We start from the raw sequence: 14,937 nt of genomic DNA on the forward strand, positions 1-14,937 counted from the left end.
CAAAGAAAACATCCTTCCTGTAACTAAACCGTCTCCAGACAAGCGACGCCGCTTCGCGGCGAGATGAAAGCACCGTGATCGAGCTGCGTCCGCTCCCTCCTCTTACTTGTCATGTCAATTTTCTCACAACCTGAAAAGCCACTACTTTTTCTATTTATGCAGTTCATTTATAAAAAAAAAAAAAAAAAAAAAAAAAAATCACATTAACTCTGGGTTATTTACTATCTTACCACATTCCTGCAGTGTGGAATATTAGGAATCATTTTCTGCATTCATTAATTGAGATGAGGGTTCAAAAGCTAATTGCTCTGCAAAAAACTCAAAAACTTTTGGCGCAACTTCCTTGAAAGTTAAAACGGACTCTTGCCAACCACTCCAACACGTACAGATTCATGAAGTTTCCTTCCGCACAATAATTACCTGCTGGAACCTTCAGTCATGATACTGAATTATCTAACTCCAGGATAATTCAAGTTTCTGTTCATTTAATTCGGTTGTGTCCTTGAGGTTTTTTCACAGATGTGTGACTGCAAATTAAATCCTGAATTGCGCCGACAACTGTTCCAGTTTGAGAGTTTTTTTTTTTTTTTTTTTCCACCGCAACATCTCACTGAACCACCTTAAGACACCTCGTAAAACTCAATCCCTTTACATGAAATGGTTTAATTGACTTGGAAATATGTTGGTGAACTAACAATATTCACGCAACAAACTGGTGTATGTTTGGATAGCGTCTTGGCTGAATGTGCACATTTGATCCAGCAACAGTTAACTCGTGAGGTAGGAAACCACCCAAGACAAATGTTTGGCTTTAGCACTTTTGCTACCAATGATGTAACCATCGACAGCGCAGCCAGGTCAGTACTTGCTTGGCTCTGCCCAACTGTTGCTCCCAGCTTTAGGCTCCACTGTGATTATAGTCTGGACACCCTGTTTGCATTCAGGCTTGCTCAGCAGTTTTAAAAGATGGACCAATCAGGCACCAGTTACCAAAGTTACCAAGAAAGAAGGCATGCTGGGATATTGTAATTCATTTGTCCAGTAACCTTGCTCTCTGTCATTTGGGATAACGTTGACATTGTGACAATTTTTTTCTGAATATTTCATCCTTTTGGCAAGAAGCTCTTCAGGAAATGGACAAGAAGTTGACAAGCATCTAAATGTGTGTATTTGTGTGCATACTAGCATGGGTACGTGTTTTTGGGAGCATTTGGGGCGAAGGGTAAGAAGGAAAGTATTTACAACGGGGCCAACCACGATTATGTCACGCTGCAGCCAGGTAATATTGTATTGCATTGCTGAGATAATGATAATAATAACCCAGTGATTTACAATATCCGATACATTATATTTTATGACATGGTTCTGAAAAGTAAAAAAAAAAAAAAAAAAAAAAGCTTGACTGATGTTGAGTCACATTATTTTAGGCAGGGAAGCAGACGATGAGTGAACTTCCACTAAACTGTGGAGCAAAGGTCCAATTAGTCCGTCAGCACCACAATGACTCCCTGCTATCTAGCTCAAATATGGTAAGCCTAAAGCTCCAGAAACCAGTGACCTCTGTGGTAATTGGATGAAATTAAATTTTTCATACGGAATTATACCAAAGTGTCAACTAATAATGCAGCCGCTGCCTGGTACGATCACAAAGAGGACGTCACACGCCTGACACGCAACCTCCTGAACACAAACTCGGTATTAATAGTGTAATTAGTGGTTTTATTTCTCCCTGGTGTTGTCAAATACAGTTACGCGTATCAGATCGGAGGCAAAGTGAGCTCTCCGCTCCTGAAACTGCTCTGGTAACAGTTCTGCTCATCTCCTGGTGTTTTTTTTTTTTTTTTTTTTTTCCCAGACTTTTGGCACTAGATGTTGCGGCATTTTGTTACTGACGGGAACAAAATGATAGAGATGTGATTTCCTACTCTATTTCATCGCTTTTAGTTTAGCTCTTTGACCACAGTTTTTTCATTTAAACATCAGCAGCACTGATTATGGACGGATTTCTAGAGAGAAAAGACAAAGTGCAACGGTAAGATACTTGCACTAATACATATTCAGCTATACTTGTAAATAGTCGGGTTTTTTTTCTCCTACAGATTATTATCTTTGAATGTGTGCCTCCGATTTATTATGATTTTTTGGTAATATTAATGATGTATTGTCCAAAAAAAAAAAGGCCACAAGAACATGGCAGCACACAGAACTGACGCTTTTTGTAGTCATGGAAACGGCGAAGTGCACCGGCCTGCATTGATTTCCATAATTTTGACAGAAATGTTCAGTGAGCCTCACTCAGGCAAACATGACTCCCTACAGCTCGCTTATTAAATCCCACGTCTGTACAGACACAACAATCCGGTGTTTTTTTTCTCTTTTTTTTTTAATGTTAGACGGTCTGCGGAAGTGCTGATTTTAGTTACTTTTATACCCTGTTTGGTAGTTTAATCCATGACCATTGATTACACTTTACAAACTGACTGTCTTCAACATGTACATTTTGCATCCGAAAAAAAGTTGAAGCTATGTCATTTAAAATAAAGAATAACATCATTGGTTTGAATTACGAGTATTAAGTAAAAAAAAACTAAAGATACCCGAGTACGTCTCCCGGCTCTGTTTGACGAGGCCACTGACTGGAATAAAAAAGGTGTCATCAGTTGTAACGGCGACAGATGACATCATCCAAACAAAAATAAAAATGTATTTTAACGGCAGCTCGTGTGCAATTTCCATTTTGCCTGCTATTGCTGTGTGTAGAAGAAAGCATGTTGTATACAACAAAGCTGGCACATTGCATTCCATTGCATAACTATGTAGATGGCACAGCATGTGGTCTTTTGATCCAAGCTGCTGCATTTTGAATGGCTTTAAAATGGCAGTCAGTCACTCGTCTCTCTCCAACAAACGTTCCTTCCTTGTAATCTTCCACAACGAGTATTTTATTTGTGAAAATACAATATGCGTCATTGGCGGATAATGTTCTTTTTCATAAAACGCCATAATAAAAATGTGTTTGTGCCGACGCAAGTGAAGACCGAGAAAAGGTTCAGAGCTGCCGCACATTTCTGTCATTATCATTTTGAGTGATAACATGGCAACTTTATAAAAACTGGTTATAACAGTCTGAGTTGATTTAACTTCTGTCCACTTACTGAGTATTTGGGAGACGAAAGTTAATGAGAACCTCTGCAGGTATTCATTCATTTTTAATTAAACTAACTGCAGGAGATTACTTTTTGTAATAATAAGTCACCCAGCTGGGTTAAGTGTTGACCCCAATTTGAGTCCCGTTCTGTCTGCCAGCTCCCACCACAGCCTGCCCGCCCCAAAGAACAATTTAAAAGGCCTTCACATTCAAAGCGACTTTAAAAAGCCGTGTGCTTGACTGAAAACACGACTTCTGACGACCGGCGTGACATGGAACATTGAACTTGTGTGACAAAGGCAGAAGGATTTACGTCTGCTCCTCTTTGCGCCGCTCTGTGACTCTCCCACTACTTCCGACGTCGGTGCCGAATGCTGGCATTGAACGGGAGTTTCTAATGCAGCTTTGTGTGGCAGAGTTACATAACTCGTAGGGGGACAGTTTGGTCAAGCGAGGATGGCTGCATGGTTGGAAGCAAATCAGTGCTGCAATATGTACAGCAGCGTGTACAGCTATATTTATGTAGCTTTCAGTGATGCGCTGCTTCAACGCCAATCCTACAACTGATGTTTCTTTGAGAAAGTGTGGAGAACATTTTCTGTAAAAAAAAAAAAACACTCTTCATAGGACCTTTCTTTCACGCTGTGATCCGTGCTTGCGGCAGGTGTTTAGTAAATCCTCTTCCTTTGCTTCCCTCAGTGTCCCTTTTTACGATTAACTGTATGATGGAGATGCCTGCTTTTATATCCTTGAAAAATCAGGCTCCTGCCTACCCTCATCTGTCTTCATTATCATCGGAAAAAAAAAAAAAAAATTCAAATTTTCACCACCACAATTATACTGGTGTATTAAACCACTGGCCAGTGTCACACAAAAGAATGTAATACACATTAGATTACACCAGACCACCATTGTTCGACCAGTGTTCGAGCCCGTGAGAAAGCTTTTCAGTAACGCAAGTTATTTATATAACGTAACATAATTAACTCACGTAAAGTAAGTTAAGTACCGCTTATTTTATTCTGAACATGATGTGGTTTTTTTTTTTCCAAACCCTAACTACGTGGTTTTTGATGGCGAAACCTGAGGCACCTTACGTTTCACACCGGGACGAAGTCAAACGTGACACGGACACGCTGCCCTCTGGTGGACTGAGGGATGTTTTACACGCTTTGGGGTGATACCAGGTTGGACTATAAATAAAGTCCAGATTTACAGACTGTAAGTACACTGTGCGTGCAGTTTTGTTTGTGAGCACACACTGACATCGTGGGTGTGACTCCACAGTTTAGGATTTAAGGTATAGTGACGGAAAGGTTTTAGCGAAATCACGAAATCATTTTAAACTGCCTGACAAACCATTTCACACATTTTGCAAGAAGCCGAGTTAACCGTTTCCAGGGCATGAACTGTATTCAAGACAAATGTGTTACATCAGCGTGTTGCAACATTTTCAGTGCAACAAAATTAAGAGAAAATCGACCCAAGAATGTAAAACTGGTATCTTAGTTATATGAACCTTTTGTCGTGATGAAAACTTGTATCGTTTCATTTAAGAGTCTTAGATGAGCTGATCACAGTGTCCTAACGTATCCCCCGCCTTTTCTTCAGCCTTTGCTTAATACACGTGTGCAGTCACTGCCTTTTTACAGAATGATGGTAGACAAAGAAATCAAATTTTCTTTGCTCTCCAGACTTTACACAACTCACACAAACAGAAGTGTGTTCAACAGCCTAGCAGGTTGAAGAGTGTATAATTCATATCATCACAGACTCCATGTTTCCAGGACCTCCTGCACTTTAGCTCACTCACGTCCTCTCTCATCTCAGGCACTCGGGGCTGAAGCAGCTGAACAGCCACGCTCTCCGAGAGCCTGTCAGGTTTGACAGGTAATTTATCAGAGGCAAAAAAAAAAAAAAAAAGGATTTGCTGAGGACCTTATTTTTGATGACAGTTACACCCCTATTATCTGTGTAATTTTTAAATACAAGGCGGCAAGTGTTCAGCTTTGACATTTAAATTTACCGCAAGGCAAAACACTTGTCCAGGCGGGGTTTCGATTTCCATCTGCAGAGGTTTGTAGGCGGATCAAACGAGCAACTTTTTACTTGGATAATGTCACCAAGCCAGCTACGTACTTACAATTAATTTTTGTACGTTTTATCAAGAGACAAGTAAACTGTTTTGAATATAACTTCCCAAAAACTTTATTGTCTCCTGACAGAACTTTCTGTGCACTCTGAGGTGAGCTAAAGCTGCAACAGCTTGTGTAACACAAATTACTCTGAGATATGATATTATATTCAAAGCAACAGCATTTCAATAAAAACTTAAAAGGCACATCGTACTTCATCTAAATTGAGGATGCATTGTATTGGACTTTGGCTGATATTTTCCAACTCTTTTGTCCACTTGATGAGGTTAGTACCGATATGTGCACATATTCTATCAGTTCATCAGAAATTCCTTAAAATGATCAGGGTGAAGGTACTTAAAGTGGACAATAAAATGTGTGAAAAAAGAAAACCTAAATTGTGCAGACCGAGGCCACCGACGTTCTGAGATCAAGCCTTGAATTTGAGTCTTTCCTGTTCAGATATACTGAGCAAATGACCATTTCATAAATTATAATGGCCGCTAAAGAAGCTGGAGCTGGAAACGGGAAACGGAAAGAAACAATCAGCGGGAGATCACGGCGAACCACATGACCACATCAAGAAAAGTTCAAAGCTCCTTTGTTGAACCAAACTCCACCGCTAGTCTGCACACAGAAGCGACAATAATGGGATAATTTGTGAGGTATATATTCTTTTTCACACTTTCTCACATTACATTTTCTCCCCGTAGGAGTGAAACATTGTGTTACTCACATCTCCAATGAAATCAATGTCCCAAATTCGCGTGAGAGAAACAGCTTCCTTTGAGCTCGACAGGCTTTTGAGATAAACGGTTCTGTAAATACATTTGATTGTTGCTGGAGTTAAAGAGACCGAACCAGGATGTGACGAGGAGTTTACACTTACAAACAAACATAATCTATTTAAACTAAAGTGAACACAAATGACTCATGTCATGAAAGCAAATGCGTCTGAATGAAGGTTAGAATCCAACACAGACCTTCAGCGCTCTTTCCATTTCACCACCACCCATGTCTAGACTCCTTGAGGTTTCCTATACTGCGCCGCCTCAGCCCCTACAAACATAATGAAATCACGATTGGGTCTCATATCTCCGACATTTTTCATTTTGGTCATTGAATTCCTTCTTGATTGAAATACATATACAAGGGCGCAACACAATGGCATTCACAGAGGTGAAAAAATGCTATAAAACGGGCAATACGGCTTCAGATGTTTTGTAGAGTCTAATAAAAGTGCCTTCCTACGAGGTACAACCTTTTGTGTCTTTGTTGTTGCAATACTGTACTGGCCGCTGCTTAAACTGTCCAAAGACTCTTTTCTACTCACAACAAATGCCTCAAAAGATAAGTGACAGATCTTGGCGAAGGAAGCAGCTCCGTGGATCACTACAGTTTAAAGTCCAAACTAAATGAGCTTTAGAAAGGCTTCATGTTTTCACACACATGGTTTTACGTTTTCACAACATGTAAGGCCTTGCACTTGTTTCTCGACCGTTCAGGAGTCAACGGGGTGCATTGATTGTACTTTCCCAGGCGAACACTACAGGCCTTCGTGGTGTGCTGAAGGGAAATAAAAAAAAAAAAAGATGAGCGGATGACCTTTTCCACTGTGTACAGAGGAAAAATGTGTGCTTGGGTGTAAAATCATACATTAGTGACAGCCTATTCGGATGTTTATCACGAGATAAGTTGCATACGTGCAAGCATGAAATCAGAAAATGCTTGACCAATGCATCCGTCTCTCTCTGTCCCTCCTCTCTATTGTTCCTGCTAACATAAGGTTGTAAAGTGGTTTATTTTAAAGCCGTTCCATTTTGCGTCGTGGCTGGCTCAATTTGACAGCTGCATGCCATCAACAGCTTCTACTTGAATAGGTTTGTGTTCACAGCGTGGTATGGTGACGTATGCGCTAAATACAATAAGCCATTAATGAGTCACCACGCTGGCTCTGCCCCGTGTGTACATCATTTACTGGGTTTTGATTTTGGACTGAAACGCTTCATACACAGTTTGAGACCTATTAAAAAGCAGATCAACAGCCCTGGTTTCTCACACAAAACTACTTCTGGCAAAGCATGACAATTTGTGCTAATAAGTGAGGTGCCACCCACTCTCATCACTTCTTAAATCACAACCCAATTACAGCACAAATTAGATACAGGGTAAAAGGAAAAAGCTGGCAGGCAAAAACATTGTTTTGAATTGGGCTGCTGCCTTCCTGCCTCGTCAGCACCACGGACAGCTCCCACAGCACTGTGGTCGCTAAAGAAGCTGAATAAAAAGAGGACTCTTCGACCAATCAGAAAAGGGAGCTGACTGGACTATTTGTCCTCTGGTATTCTACAGTGTGATAAAACTGTGGTGTCAGTTTTTAGCAAGTTAAATATCATGTATTGTCACTTATTTACAGTATAATATCACTCATTATACCGTATTGTTGTGAAACAATTCAGTCATGTTCACATGAATTGGCTTCTGGCGCTGCAGTCTTTTGAGTTTGTAGCTCCTTGTTTCTAAAGTACACTCAGTATTTTCTCTAAAAGTGGATCGCCTCAATACCTGTATGTGGAAGGCATTGCTTGTTAACCCACAGAGAATTTTCAGTTAACTCTGCAGGGAATTCAGCTCATTGTTTGACTGCCCTGCTGCAACTGGTTGTTCTGCTTCTCCCTCAGAGTGTCATTTTTTGACAGCAGCCGCTTTCAGCAAAAAATAAAAGGTAAAAAAATAAATAATAATAATAATAAAAAAATCGCTGTACACTACACTACCTGTTTTGCACCAAACAGGGCAATTTAATGAGTAACTCAGCTAGAGGCCATTCATTATAACAAGACATTAGAATAAACGACCTCCTCTTTCCCTCATGTTGGACTGAGAGCAGACTGGACCCTTCAGCGACGTCACTATCGCCTCCTGATGTGCAGGGTGGTATTATGTCACTGGACTTGTTAATTCTTAACACTCATGCAAACATGCACATTTTTGAACATTTCATAAAACTAGAAATCATACATAGAGTAGGCTACCTTTAAGTTATTTTGTCGTGAATACACTTCTACCTTATGCTGAGAAGCACATAAACTAGTTCAGTTTCTGCTAATTGAAAACCGCTGTTTGTAATCCAAATTGTAAAATGCACGCAGGGAAGTCTGATAATATTAATATTAGTTTTACAAACAGTTGGATGTCATAAAAGGACATGTAATTGAATATTAGTCATCAACATTATTAGGTTCACCTATGATTTAGTGTGACCGGTCACACTACATGATACAAATAGAATTACTAGGGCTCATGCAGTGACGCCATGTATCTGAATTTGACTGTTTCCTAGTGTAGGCTAAATACAGACAACTGCGCCCAGCTTGATTTAAAAAAATAAAAAACATTAAAAAAAAAAGAGATTTAAATTTTTTTTTTAAATTATTATTATTATTATTATTTATTTTTGTAAAGTCACTTTGTCAAACTGTGTGCGTCAGGTCCGCTCTCCTTGCAATGCGCGTGCAATTTAGTGCGCGCTCGGAGATAAAAAAAAATCACAAATCACTTGGGCAAGGCAGGTGGACCAGGCGCAACGTTTGCTCTGCGGGAGAGAGTGCGCCTCGACCATCTGGACTGATGACAGGGAAGGATATTCATCATGACGCTTGACCGTGAAATCCCTCGCACACCGGTTCAGTTTTGTGCCCCGCGTGCCACATCACGGACCTGACAGGATTCTCCCGGGGCCGGGGCGCGACCGGGACTCCTCTTCTGCGGAGGAATCAATGATGAGGAATCATTTCTGGGGACCTTTCTGAGCGCACGAGAGGAACGCGTGCATGGAGGAAAAACGTGTATTTCTGGATACTGCCGCGTCCTTCCCACTGCGCTGGATGGCTCCGTTTTGGACTACAAGTTGTGGTGAAACTTTCTCATAATGTGAAGATCTTGGAATCAATTATGCGTCGGCAACGCAGGAGATTCAACTGATAAGAGTTATTTTTTTTTACACTGCCCGAGATGAAGGCAGACCGGCGAACTATGAACTTGCGTATATGGATATTCAACTTTTTCCTGTGTTGGACCTCTATTGACGCACAGGTAAGAAAGATTAGGAGTCCAGCTCTTCTTTTGAGAAATTATTTAGATCAACAGAATAGTCGGCGTGGGGATCCTACCGAGTTCATATTTGTGCACAATAATAATCCCCTATGAAGCTAATTAAAACACGATATAGCTATATACAGATCCTATTACGTAATATTAGAGCCACCACCAAAAATAAAAACTGATATTCAAATATACTAGCACAATGTGCAGCCACATGTTGCCCATCAGCAGATACAACAGTCAAAAGAGCTATAAACACAGCTGTAATTTGTGCATCATCTGTGTGTTTTCCTTTAGTGTTGGTGAGATTTGCCTTCTAAATTTATAAAGAACAATTACAGAGAAGTATCAGCAGCGCAAACATATTATGAGTCATGTATTTTCTGTTACAATTTTTTTTTCTGGTTGCACAGTCTGCCAGGGCAATGCACGGCTGTCTGTCTAACACTTAGTCTGATGATATGTGGCCAACATTTTTTACTGCTGGCTGTTTTTATCATTTATCACAGAATCGATGCAATTAGGGAACTTCTGCATATATTATGATGTTCACTTGGCTCAAACTATTTGTTCCTGATTTGAAGAGTTGCATGGACAACCAATCAGCTGCCAAACTATGCTTCACTCATACTGGATGCCTTACAGACTACTGACTACCATATCTGATAGTTCTGCTCAGCATCAAGTGGTGTAAAAGCCTGTGCTTTTTAATTAAATCAATAAATGGTATAAATCTGGTGACAAAAGTGTCAAACCAAAGGACACTGAGTGACTGAGATTCCTTTTGAGAGTAATGCGAGTCTTGGCTGAGTAATATATGACACATGAATCATTAAACGTGCTATGTTATTAGTCACTGACCTGTGAAGAGCCAGAGTTGTTCAGAGTTGTTGTGAATTGAAAGTTTTACCTGATAACAGCACCGTGGAGAGCAGCCAAAGCAACACGACCATGAAGGTAGTGAATGGAAAGAATATACTTGGAAAAAAATACTGCAATGAACACAAAGTCTGCTTTCACAATGTTGCACATTGACTGGTATAATAAAGAGCAAATGTATTGAATAGTTTGGAAAAAAAAAACCTCAGACCTTATGGTAAATTAAAATAATCATGTGTTTCTTTTTTTTTTTTTTTTTTTTTTGGAAGCCCCAAATATGTAATTAAAAGTTATAGAAATATTCCACTAACATGATATTGTTCCCATACAGGGTTTTCTCCTACTATTATAACATTGAGGTGCAGCACCCAAGTGTTTTTTTGCAGCACCTAAGACACTGTAGCTTCTCTATAAGCTTTATTTTGCCAGTGATTGGTGATTATTATTTTAATGGCAGTGCATTTTAAAATTGATATTGTTATGATAATTCTCCAAAACGATGTGAAAAGGCATAGTTTTTTTTGGTAAAATAACTGCCGACCACCTCTCACTTACGACCGCACCTAAGCCCTCCAGAGACCGAGGGAAAACCCTGCCATGTATGTCACTTTAAGACCAATACAACTGGGTAGGATATTATTATTGTTATAGTCTGAACCTGGGATTATTCTTAGGCTTCCCATATTTGTCAAGCTTTTTCAAATGCCTTTGTTGAAGTGATTTTCCCGCACTTGCTTTGCCTTTACTGATCAGTGGTAAGTGAGGTAGGAGCCTCTCTCTGTACAGCGCCATCGGTTTCATATGCTTGTCACCATTTCTCTCAGCGTTTTCTCTAAGGTTTTCGCTATTCATTTTGCCATGCAGGAAGAAAACCCACACTTCAGTCTTAATCCCACCTGTTAAGCCTTCGTGTCGACTGTTTCTCCAACTGGGATTCAGTGTGCGAAAGGAGACCTATTTGAGTCATGAAACAAATCGTGGATGAGGGAATTAAGAACCTGTTTAATCCCCAAATCTTTTATGCAAAAAAAGAGTACTTTACTCCATAAACCTGCCTAACACACATTTTTTATTTTTTTATTAGGACTATACGTTGATTCAATTTACGAAATATTTAGACTCACTTTCAATAGTGAATAAATTTACACCTCTTATGAGCAACATATATCTGTAGTAGACCCTTTAAAGAATATATGTGTAAAATATGATAGTTCTCTGTTAATTAATGTGTTTTACTTCATTTTGAAGTAGTCTGAGGAAGACATTGTCTTCCAGTGGTGCAAACAGGAAGTAATCTGATCTGGACATGTGATCTCTCACACTAGTCGCATAACATTTATGAATTTCAATGAACACAATCCATTTTTTTTTCATTTAAAAGTTACATTTCTTGCCCAAAGCCAACATTAACACTTTGATAGCTTCCAGAAACATGTGATCACATGACCGGTGGGATTAAACAGGTTCATTCAGAGCCTAGAAGAGGCCACGTTGCCTCGTTGGCTGAAATGTACACTTGATTTATGACATGAAAAAAATAGTGCTCGCCCAAAAAGGCACAGCTTCACTTTAGTGTATGTCCATAGGTTGGCTGAAATTAAGTTCAATTTGCTGAACATGTTGCTGCTGGGGAAACGATTCTGATACAGAAGTTTGTGCTACTAACATCAGACATGCTGTTAATTCATTTCTGCGCGCACAGACATGAAACACAGAAATGGTTTAAATCAGTAAATCGACCATATCTTAAAGTGTGCATGGTTTTGCCTGCAGCTTTCTCTACTTCTACATCTGAAAAGATTGTAGAACTGTCAACGAGAGAATAGAGATGTGCTTTGAAGTTTTATTACAGTGACATCTAATAAGAAAACCTCCACAAGGACATCATGTCCAAGTGTGGAGTGAACATATGCAATGTGATGCCTAACCTCCAGTCCCCTGGTTTTACATGTGTTTCTAGACTATTCTTCTCCAAATATGATAATTCTAGGGAAGAATTTTCCAAAATGTGGTTTACATCAAATGTTGCCTGAAATATCTATTAGAATTTGCTGAAACTATACTTTAGGCATTATGCAATCAGCTGTAAAACATTGTAGTCACTTATACCGAAAGTTACAAAATCAATGTAAGCCATCTCCTTCTGCCTACTATAATTATGTTAATAAGTTAATCAGATTTGCAAATTCTGTCTACTATACGCTAAACACATTTTACAGGAGATGCAGTTGCTCCCTGGATTTTGTTTTTCATCAGCAACACTTGATCTAATCCAGTTAGTGCTTTATTCTCACGGGGCACTGCAGGAGCCACAGGGACTTGGCAGGGGTGGACGGTGGGCACACAAAACACAGGATAGACCTTTGATTCCTGAAAGTGTGCTGCGTGTAATGTGTCTCATACAGTGGCAAGAAAAAGTAAGTGAACCCTTCGAATTATCTGCATTCACGAATGAACTGCAATTCAAATATAGTCAGATCTTCATGTATAGACAAAAACAACCTGTTTTAACTAATAACGCACAAATATTTCAAAGATTCACAGAGTAGGCGTGAAAAAGTATGTGAAACCCTGAGCTGTTAAGATAATTGGAGTCCGGAGTGGGCAAACTCAGACTCAAATCAATAAAACAAGAACGGAGGTATGAGGAGTTTGGAGACACTTTTACTTAGAATATAGAAGTTTCAAAATAAATTAGTCCACATTGCCCAGCAATGAGGACTCCGAAAGCACAACGCATAATCCTCAGTATGGTATAAAAAAAATCAGCCCAAAGTAACAACTAAAGGCTTAAAGGAATCACTGGAGTTTTCTAAATTTCTGTTAATGAGTCTACCAGACAGTTCATAAAAAGAAGACTGGACCCTAAACACAAACACAGACGTTCAGATGGCAAAACTTTACTTAAAAAAAAAAAAGGGTGCAGCTCAGAAATGCTACCTGACAACCAATACCACAGGAAGCAAGGCGCTGTATCACCAGCAGGCATATCAAAACACAGGGGACGAGCTCTGTTGCACGATCAGGTAAAAAACCAAAACAGGCAGAGTCAGCAAAACCAAGAGTCCAAAAGCAGAGCAGGAAAGAGACAAAAGAAGAAACAAGTCATTCTTCAGCCAAACTTTGGCAGAATTTACGAGGAAACAAACAAACTGAAAATCTCCTCAAAAGAACCCCAGGAGCAGCAACCTACTGAGCAGATATACTGAATAGCAGGGCCTCCCCTGCTTCTGCAGGTGAGAAGATGGGGAACTTGGGAGCAGGTGAGATGAGTGAGGAGGCAATATGAAGGAAACGCCGAAGCCAGGAAAGGTCTCGGGAAATTATTGATTCACCCTCGTAACCGTGGTCCGTCTGGTTTGCTGAGTAAAAAAACCTTTTTCTGAATGGTTTGGACGGATTTACAGCAAGTTGAGGCCGACTATCATCAGCCATTGAACAATAGAAGAAGATAAAGATCATTGGCTTTCCTTCCATTTGTCAGATGCAAGATGTAAAGTAATTTACTATAATCACCGCTACTCAGAAATGGTGACGCTTTCTGCCAACCTTTAAAACGTACATCTGAACAATGGTAAGACATAAGAGCATTCAGTACGCGTGGTTTTTTTTTTTCTGCTTAATGGAACATTAGAAATCAAATTGTACTTGGTTTTATGAACTGAACTTGGTACAATAACAACTAATGTAATGACGTTTTTATTCAGATTTTCACATGCCATGAGTAATTTCAAGCTCTGTAGACAAGTAGAGATGGTGAAACCTTTGATGCAACGCCTACAGGACTGACATTGTCGGAATGTGTTGCTGAAGATAAAAATACCTGTTTTGACACTTGCGCATTTATTCATTGACCCGACACTGCAGATCTGAGGCACAGGCTTTTTCCTCTCATTTGTATCCAAAAGGGAAACTAACTTCAGGCGATGACAAAATGCTTGGGATTTCAGCAGTGAAGTAACTCCCAGCTCAGACACGGCCCGAGGAAAAACAATGCAGATTTCGATAAGAACAAAGTATTTCCACTTCTGATAATTAAAAATGTCAAGTGAAAATAATTGAGCAGAAGAAAACCGTAAGTAAAATGTTTTTCTTTAATTTTTTTTTTTTTTTTTTTTTTTTTTTTTGGGGGGGGGGGGGGGGGGACTAAAATAAAATAAAACGCTGAGTCATCAAAGAAAGATTAAAAAGCCATAAGATGAAACATAAAATCTTTGAACACACTGTCACACCAAATAAAAACCTCTTGATCTTCAATTACTTATATTTATTATTATATTTATTTATATGTTGATATGCAAGCATGCTTCAGTAAAAATCAAGTGTCAGAGTGTTTCAGAACTAAAGGGCATCACAACATCTTTCACCAAATAGTCTTGAGAATGAAAGGAGAGAGATAAAAAAAATAAAAAATAGATCTTGTTTGCTTGGACTAAATATGAAAGATAATCTTTTGAGATAAGGGGGTTAATTAAAGGGGAAGGACTTAAAAATCTGTTTAAAAGATGCATTCAGGCAGAGCAGTGATGTGTTGTAATCTCTCTGTTTCCGCCATGCTAGAAGCGCTGCTTTGTGCAAGGCGATTTCTGTTGCTCTGTTTGGTCCCAAACTGAAATACTTTAACGGCTATTGGTTGGATTTCAAATGAAATGATAAACTGACATTTATGGT

General features: G+C 39.4%; 1 protein-coding gene across 1 annotated transcript in view; it reads left to right on the forward strand.

Annotated features, from left to right (window-relative positions):
* Positions 1-8,865: 8,865 nt before the first annotated feature.
* The window catches only part of pth2ra (parathyroid hormone 2 receptor a), a 48,150-nt gene continuing 42,078 nt past the window's right edge, over positions 8,866-14,937 (forward strand). Inside the window, exon 1 of the mRNA XM_069154767.1 lies at positions 8,866-9,378. Coding sequence (XP_069010868.1) covers positions 9,298-9,378 — 81 coding nt within the window. The 5' untranslated portion in view covers positions 8,866-9,297. The remainder of the gene's footprint in view (positions 9,379-14,937) is intronic.

This window comes from Embiotoca jacksoni, unplaced genomic scaffold (assembly GCF_022577435.1).
Source record: "Embiotoca jacksoni isolate LCO1_2020_lvr unplaced genomic scaffold, fEmbJac1.0.p SCAF_2, whole genome shotgun sequence".
In the NCBI taxonomy this organism is placed as follows: Eukaryota; Metazoa; Chordata; class Actinopteri; family Embiotocidae; genus Embiotoca; species Embiotoca jacksoni.